Source organism: Cucurbita moschata, unplaced genomic scaffold, assembly GCF_002738365.1.
Source record: "Cucurbita moschata cultivar Rifu unplaced genomic scaffold, Cmos_1.0 Cmo_Scf00044, whole genome shotgun sequence".
NCBI lineage: Eukaryota > Viridiplantae > Streptophyta > Magnoliopsida > Cucurbitales > Cucurbitaceae > Cucurbita > Cucurbita moschata.
Genome location: NW_019268560.1, coordinates 1,248,353 through 1,257,461, shown reverse-complemented (window position 1 = coordinate 1,257,461; position 9,109 = coordinate 1,248,353). Strand labels below are relative to the sequence as shown.

Sequence of the window (9,109 nt, the reverse complement as noted above, 5' to 3'; positions counted from 1 at the left end):
AAAAAAAAAAAAAAAAAAAAAAAAAAAAGAAATGACCGTCATCCAAAGAGAAATATTGAACCTAATGAGGGACCAAATGTCAAAGAGTCCCTCACACTCCTCTAAAGGTATCATTGTTCCTCTTCCCAAAGAAACCACAAAAGAACACAAACTCCATCATGCCACAAGAACATACCCTCTTCCAATAAGGGGGGAGGAGAGGGAACACTTCAATCATCTCCCAGTAGTACATGCGTCAGGCTAGCTGGAATCCAAACACATAAAAAAATTAAAAAAAATATATAAAAAAAGTGGTTCCAGACACATACTAGCTGCAATCTAACACATCAAAAAAGTAGTTCCAACTGCATGAGCAAATGAATAACTCCAAAGGATATGATCCAAGTCTTCCTCTGCCCCCACAAAGAAAGCAACAAAACGGACCACCAAAGAAAGCATCTTTCTCAGAAACCGATCAACAGTGTGCAATCTTCCATGGATAACTTGTCAACCAAGGCATCAACCTTCTTAGGAACTTCACCCACCAAAGAAAGCATCTTTCTCAAGAGCCGATCAAGAGTGTTCACTCTTCCATGGATAACTTGTCAAGCAAAGACAATATCACTAGAGGGAGAAAAGTTCAATAAGCCCCAAAAGAACAAGCTACAAAAAAAAAAAAAAAAAAAAAAAAAAAAACACCAGTAGGCTTAGGAGTACAAAAATGAAAANCCCTTCTCCCCTGCCTAAACCAACTAAAACTCCCTGATCAAAGATAGGAGAGTTGAGACATTTATCACCCTATTGTATAACGAGTGATGGAAATCGAGTGAAAGAGAGGGAGAGCTTCTAGAATGATTCATGACATCAGCCATAAAGCAGTTTTTCATTGAGAACAAATCATCTAAACAGGGAAACGTAAAGAAAAGGCGTTGAACCTCCACCCACCAATTCTTCTCAAAAGTACGTATTCTGCCCATCACCCACAACGCAATTAGCAAGGTTAGAAAACAAGGGAACTCATTTGCAATTTCTTTCCACATGTTTCTGTATGTGCCTTTAACCCAGCCCAATGTGCTTGAGGATGAGGACCTTGCTTGCTTTAATCCTATACCATCAATGAAATTGTTTCCTATCCAATACACACACACAAGATATCCAACCAATGCCATTATCCTCTAGGCCTTGCCCAAGTTTGATGGCCAAAATAAACTTCAAGACGTTTATATTGCCATCTTAACATCCTCCTCCTACGAAGAAGAAAAATATCTCTATCCAATCATTAAATAAAAGGGAAAAGTATGCATGGCATCACCTAATGCATTTCAGAAGATGGAAGCTAGATTTATCGATATCATGTTATCAAGGACTGTTGAGAGACACTGATGGGGGATTAGTAAGAAATGTATTGCCCATAGCGTCCTAGTTATTCTCAATATAAACTAGAATATTACCATACGTTATTTCCTTGAGAGTGTTGCACAGTAAGTAGAGAATTAAATTAATTTAAGTGCATTAAACTTACAATAGAGATTAGGAGTCAAGTTCAACAACTTTTTACTTGAAAAACAATGTTTCAAATCATCTCATAAAAAAAATTAAAAAAAATTCAAAACAATACAACATCTCAAGCACATTGAAGACCATTGTATAATAGATAGGCAAAGACAAGGTACAAATTTTGCCAAAGTTGGTCATGTTCACAAAGAAGAAACAGTCATTAGATATACTCCAAAGATGCACAACATTAGAAATAGCAAGAAAAGAGATTCTAAATTATCATCACCATAAATGCCGAGATAATAGTTGTCACAGAGGCTCCTATGAATCCCTCCCAAGTTTTCTTTGGAGATATTTTGATCAACGGGGTTTTTCCAAAGAAAAATCCAAAGAAGTATGCAGCAATATCATTTATTACAATGAGTGTTGCTGGAAGAAGAAACCTGCGCATGCATTTGGCAATCTTTCAAAAAACATATCTAAAAAAAATCCAACAAAACATCAAAAGGAATATAACCAAAGATTTAAAACTTGTATTCAAGTAAAGAACAGTAAATATTAACTATTAAGATAGATGGAACTTGATGACATAAAACCCTATTCACAAACTCTTACAGTTTATCAAAAGGAACAACCTCTAACTTTTCATTTTTTATAAAAAAAATAATAAATAAATTTAAAAAAAAAAAAAACAATTTTCATTGAGAAAAAAATGGAAGAGTACAAGGGTATATAAGAAAACCACAAAAAGGAGCATCTTAAAGAAAGAGACTTCAATCAAGAAAAATAAGACCTAGCAAATAATTACGAAAAAGATTCAATACCAACACCCAAAAAGAGACATTAAATCTTGCAAGGGACCAAACATGAACGGCCTCCCTCTCCAACACTCTAAAATTTCTATTATTTCTCTCACCCAAATACCCAACAACAAAGCACATACACTCTGGTTTTCCATAAAAATAAAAAATAAAAAATAAAAAACCCTCTTTCCCAAAACAACCACTCACTTGATCAAAAGGGGCGCCACCCTCATCCACCCCTTCCCACAAGAGTCTCCTCATTAAACATTCAATGCTCTTACTGACAAAGATAGCCATTATAAACAAGGGAAAAAAGTAGATCAAGCTCCTACTCAATTGAATCAAAGTAAGTCTCTCTCCTTCAAAAAAAAAAAAAAAAAAGAAGGCATTTTTCCTAGCCGTTTCTGGATTTTTTCCACCACCAAGTTCTGAAAATGAACACTTCTCGGGTTACCCCCAAGGGAAGACCAAGAAAATATGCTTAAGTTGATCAATAATGTGATCCAATGAACTGATAATTCTACAAATCCTTCTCTTGAATCAAATAATTCAACGTATGAAAGCAAAGCTAATGAAACTGATGCTTGTGGTAATTTCCATGTTGGGTATACTTTCTGCATACGCCATAGATGAGATAATTTTCCTTTAAATATTTTTATATGTACCCTAGTATCCCGAGGTCTCTACTATAAGAAATGTATTGATATAACTACCATAGTATAGAGAAGATTATAAAAATAGAGTTGCATAAGAAACCAAACGAAAGATCCCTCATGCTACTTACACCCTGGTGTCAACAATTGAGATGCAATCACGCAACAATTAGCTAAGCAAAAGTCCCAAAAGAAATCAAAACAAGGACAATTTTACCATAAGGAGAAAATGGAGAACTGAATGAAGTAGATCAATGGACAATCTAAATGCAATTTAAATTACCAGAAGATTCCTTCGAAGATGTTAGCAACAGTGAATGAAGACTGTGTAAACACAACTATCAAGATCATGTGTGTCCACGCATACTGGCCAAACTGATATTTGTACATTTTCTTTTTTAAAGTAAGAATGAACCACATAAAACCTGATCAAGGCAACAAACAAAGTTACTTCAACAACACTCGTGAAAGAACAACTTAACTTTATTATCAGTCAAAATAGAAGAACTGAGCAAACATTAAATGCCAATTAAACATAATCCAAGTTATAAAAAGGAGGGAGAGATTAATTCTCATAGCTGAAGTTACAGCCATCTTCCTATCAAGGTTAAGGAGTCAACTCACTAAGCATAATGCTAGGATCTACCTGCAATATACAAGAAATAACAAATGGCCATATGATACTTGACGAGGTAGCTGACAAGCTGATACAGAACTTTATCTGTTGTTACAGTATTGACAAGCCGTTGACTGAGAAGGCGGCCATAAACAAAAAACATTGCAGTGAAGAAGAAGTACCTACATAGAGTTTGGGAATGATATAATAACTTTAACTATTCAATAACTGCAATAGAGTTTGATGGAAGAATATTAACTGTGGCATTTAATTGAAAATCATAAACTCTCATTGGTAAAAACAAATCCTTCTTAATAAAAAACAGATACATATAGTACCAGTTTAATGACCGGAATCCTGGGAGCTGCCTATCTTCATGGGTCCTCCTGAGTAGATGGAAGAGTTCTCGAGCCATAAAGATTTGGATTACAACCACCATAGCCATAATATATAGATGTCCAAGGTATATTACTAATGCAAACCCTCCAATCATCCAGACAGATGAATAGGCACGAACCAACATTGACTTGTATTTATTTCTGTCATTAACAAGTAAATTGCTTCCATTTAGCTTCAAATCCTCCGCAATCCCCTGAAAAATGGATGGTGAAAAGCTCAATCACTCATTAATTTTACAAAACCAATACACAACTCAGAGCATTTTCCTGTCCACCAAGAAAGCAAATGTTAAGATTGCCAAAACTGAATACTTTCCCCCCTGCAATCTCTTTAAAAGGGAAAATGAATGAAGTGACCAAAAACAAGCAAAAGAGGAAACAGTATCCTTAATTATTAGTTTTAAAGTGCAGATGAACACTACTTGAAGAGCACCAAATTAACCAAAAATGGAAGAAAAAAAATACCATCATTAGTAACTTCATTGACAAGTTCTAGAAAATCATACTCATTTGTGTACATACCATTTCCCTTAGGCAGCAAAAAAATATCTGAAAAGAAAAGCTAATGATATAGGGCGAAAAACAACAAAAGGCAAATCAAGGTGGAGAAACCTCATTCGATCGCCTACGGTGTCGAAGCCTAGGGCTGGCGGGATAGTTAATACTATTTTCTCTCTGCATATCTCTTCAAACCAGATCACACATCAATGTTGTATCCCTGGTAGAACAATCAGACAAAACACCAGCACAAGCGTCAAGCGATTACAGGAGGCAAATGAATCAGTTCAGCTTAGATTAGCATAACCAATAGCAAACCAATAACCTCAACAACACGATAAAAACAAAATCCAAGAACAAAAGAGCGAGTGAAACCTGGCGAGGCTCTGCGCAGAAGAAAACAGGTGGAAAACGGCGACAAATCAAAATGATTTTAGTCAGAATGATGATGAAAATGAGATGAGAGCGAGAGGCAAAGTGAAGAACGAAAGGTTGATCTCAACGTGTTGAGTAGTGAAGGGATTACATATAACATACATTACACGAAGCTGATAGCCCGTAATTTGCCTGTGGATTTGATGAGCGCCGAAGGAGAAAACGTGAACTCCAATGGAAGATTTCAATACAATCGGTTTCCAATTCAGGAGCGATTCACAACTGTCAGTTCATCTTTCTCACACATGACATTCGACGACGACGATGATGATAATCTCGCACTGAAACCCACGAACTTCAACCCAAAATGATGGATTAATTCCTTTACAAAAATAACCTGTTTTTTCGTTAAAAATATAAAAATAGCCCATTTGCAAAGATTTGCAAAAATATCCCTATATAATTGGATATTTGCTATTTTTAACCCTAAAAGTTTTTTAGTTTACAAGATTAACCTACATAACATAAATAAGTTTCTAATTCGAAACTTCGATAATGTGTTAAATTACTTAAATACCCAGGTGTGTAAACAACCTACAACGAGCTTACTTCTTATTCCTGTGTTCGATCTCTTTCATCTCTGTCTCGGACGTGATCATTAGAGATGTTCATTTAACTTGTGAGGTTAAGGTCTCGTGAGGACTTGTCTAAACAAGACGAAAATTTCTCGTTCAGATGAGGAATGAGGGAAAACGTGTTGACTGTGGTTATATGTCAGATGTCTCCGTCATGCTTGTCCGAGACGTGTTGTCCATGGCCTCATGCCCATTCCAAACCTCTTTTACATGCTTTCATGTCAGATAGGTTTTTACTATTTCATGTTGTTTCAATACGAGGGTGTATGACCGGTCACCAAATCATTTCTACACCCGTCAGGGCTAAAATGCCAAAAAAATGTACTATAGGGAGATGTGACTAGTTGTCAATTCTTCCTACCAGGGTTATATGCTATTAAGGTCGTTGTTGTTATCTACTTGCATTTAGCTCATAACATTGTTTTCTTTACAATTATTTTCAACGTATTTCATCACTCATGTTTTCTAAAACATTTTTCTCAAACATGACTCGAGGCTTGAGTATATGTCAATATTCTCCATGAAGTGTGAGTTTTACATTGCTGACTTGTTCGCTGAGTTGGAACAAGTGACGCACAATCATTGCCCCACTGTTGTAAGAGTGTGATTGAGACAAGTGGTATCGGAGTCAAGTCGGTAGTACACAAACATGTTCATTGAAAACAACTGGGTAAGTCTGAAGCTGACCAATTGACTGAAATCGAAGAGCAGTTATTCTACATAGTGAAAGTCTTGATAGAACAGGGTTTTTGGAGTGTTGCATGAATGAGATTGATGCGACCTCCTTGAGTTAATGTCTCTCGCAAATTAATGATTAGGGTTGAGGCCCTAAAAGACAAGGCCACAACTGCTAGTGGCGTCGAGAGTAGAGATAGCTCGATGAGCTTTGTTGCCCGAATAGAAGAAGACATCGAGGACTTAGACAATGTCCAACAAGCGATTGTTCAGATGGTCTTAGAAATGTCTGAGGATTTGAGAGCAACCTTTGGAGTGGTCAGGGCTAAAGTGGCGGATTTAAGCGCCAGATTAAACATCACGATGAGAGTGGTGGGGAACCAAACCGTAACTGGGGTGAAGTACAATTTAACAAGATATAGGTCCTAGAGCTCAAGCCCTATTGTAGGGTTCGAGATACGAAGGCTCTAGAGATGTTTATTGTTGACCTCGAACAATACTTTCGAGCCACAAATACCGTGACAGAAGAAGCAAAGGTCACATTGGCAACAATGCATCTAATTGACAATGCAAAGTTGTGGTGGAGTTCCAAGTACACGGACATTCAAGATGGTTGATGTACTATGGACACTTGGGAAAATTTAAAACAAGAACTCTGCTCTCAGCTCTTCCGAGAGAATGTCGAGATAATCACAAAAAGGAAGTTAAGAGAGCTAAGGCATGCTAGCAATATTTGAGACTACGTTAAGCAGTTTTTTGGACTTGCATTAGATATTCGTGATATGTCCAAGAAAGACAAGGTCTTTAGTTTTTTCGAGGGGATAAGTCGTTGGCAATAATGAAGCTCTACGAACAAAGAGTTCAAGACCATTCCACAGCCTATGCTACAGTCGAACGACTATCTGGTATTAGTATCGATCAACACCAAGAGATAAGGCAAAATCAGACGCCCGCAAGTGGTGGAAATAAGAATTACCGATCCAGCTTGTAATGACCGCTCTTTGACGTATCGAATCACAAATCGGCACATAGACTCAAGGGTAAAAGCTATACAACATTTTCTTTTACAAAACTCGAGATACAAGAAAATTAAAGTTTCCAGATATGCATTTAAAAACCCAAAATAATTCAAAAACATAATGAGGCCCGCCGAATCACATCAAAAGAAAACAGTTACAAAAAATCATGAGTTTCCAAAATAAATATCCAAATGATATTAAAAACGACATGGAAATAGAGGACTCGATCAAAGGGCCTATTCCACAACCGCATGGCTCCGCACGTTCTCGCCACCAACACCGGTCTACTTTCCACTTGAAAAAAATAGAAACAACATGGAATGAGTATAAAAATACTCAGTAAGCAACCTGTTTGTAGGCTCTTGTCGGACTTAATCCTATTCACAAAATCTTAGGCTATGTGCTCGAAACCTTCTCTAATAAAATCTGCTACAGTCTCAAGAGAAGACCTTATGGTTACTCGTTAATATGGACTCTCCATACCTAACTACCTATTGAGCTCAAATCAGTATATTCTCCCTAGTGGTGTCAAGCAACATCATCTACCTATTTCTAAGATCAATAACTACTCACTATGTTCTTCTAGGCTGGGTCAGTAAACTACCTGTCTTCCACCCTTGTCGGGTTCAGAACAGTAAAACTACTTGTCTTAGGAACAATAACTTCCAATTACTTTGCCTTTCAGGCTAGAGCAGTAAACTACCTGCCTCCACGCCTTTTAGGGTTGAGGTATAATCCCTATGGCTGCTCGTATCCTCTATGAGGAACAACTAAATCAAACAGTATTAAGTAGACCTTAACCTCTGTTGGTTAGTTCACGAATAGGGTTAATGTCATACCCGTCCCTACAACATACCTAGTCAACCCATGACGACTATCAAAAGTATAACTCAGTACAAATACGTAAACAGTAGCTCATAGACTACGAAATTTACAATTCACATTCTCTAGTACATAGCAATTGGTCCAACTCATAACTAGGCAATAGTGAGCTGTCCAAACCCTAAATCAGTGTATGACAATGAATAAATGCATACAACATGCTCATCTACTAATTAAGTAATCATAATCTACCTCAACCTATTAGGAAGCATATCAATCCAATTATCTATCAGGGATTACATATTCATGCATGTGGAAGCTATACGACGGTAAACATAATGAAGTGGTAAACTATGCAGATCATCTAAGCACAATTCTCATGAGACTAGGTCAAACTAGGCTCCTAAACACAATACTCAATCATTGTCCTCATTCCTAATCGACTCCTAAAATATTTCTTACAAACTTTCTCCATATAGTTACTTACATGGTTGTAGACTTCCCGAGATTATAACGGGCCTTTAAGTATGATCCCACTTAGCTAAGCTTCTTGAAATTGCCCTCTAACATGAGTCATTATGGAATTTGTGAGATAAACACCCAAATTGGTATGAAAAATGGGTCAGATAGTATAAAACGAGAGAAAAAGTTCTCAGGTTTCAGTTCTGTATAGACGGGTCGGGTCGGTCACCTCTTTCAATTACAAGTCTGATCGCGTCATTAACATCAATTACAAACGTCAAATATTCTTAATATTCATAATAATATTTAAAGCAAGGCAAGGTAAGGTTGAGTTGTAACTTTGTTATGAGTTCGTCGGGTTGACCTGAAAAAAAAAATGCCAACCCCACGAACCAACCTAAATTTTCAATCTTTCAAAAAAATTAACCCAACCCAAATCCGAAAAGAGAGTCTAACCAAACCCAACTTTTATAATTTGGATTGAATAATTCAAAGTAATCGTATTCTCAACTCATACGAACACCCTAATTACTTCATTCTAAATCTCGGGAAATCTTGTTGTTTAGTAGATTGGAGGGGCAAATCCAAAGTCTCCACTATTTATTTAAGCAAATAAAAATAAAATGAAGATATAAACTAAGTGATTCCTTGCAACTCACATGAATCTCTACTCTCCC

General features: G+C 36.7%; 1 protein-coding gene across 6 annotated transcripts in view; it reads right to left on the bottom strand.

Moving 5' to 3' along the window:
• Positions 1-5,209, bottom strand: part of LOC111434215 (phosphatidate cytidylyltransferase 1-like) — a 17,527-nt gene extending 12,318 nt beyond the window's left edge. For 4 of the 6 annotated variants that reach the window (XM_023071605.1, XM_023071606.1, XM_023071604.1 and 1 more), the window contains exons 1-7: positions 4,982-5,209; positions 4,770-4,830; positions 4,559-4,664; positions 3,887-4,140; positions 3,579-3,730; positions 3,216-3,357; positions 1,763-1,919 (exon numbers count right to left, since the gene is read on the bottom strand). In XM_023071605.1, coding sequence (XP_022927373.1) covers positions 1,763-1,919; positions 3,216-3,357; positions 3,579-3,730; positions 3,887-4,140; positions 4,559-4,627 — 774 coding nt within the window. In that variant the 5' untranslated portion in view covers positions 4,628-4,664; positions 4,770-4,830; positions 4,982-5,209. Of the gene's footprint in view, positions 1-1,762; positions 1,920-3,215; positions 3,358-3,578; positions 3,731-3,886; positions 4,141-4,558; positions 4,665-4,769 lie in introns of all 6 variants that reach the window. The other 2 variants (XM_023071608.1, XM_023071607.1) reach the window with 2 other exon arrangements.
• Positions 5,210-9,109: the final 3,900 nt, after the last annotated feature.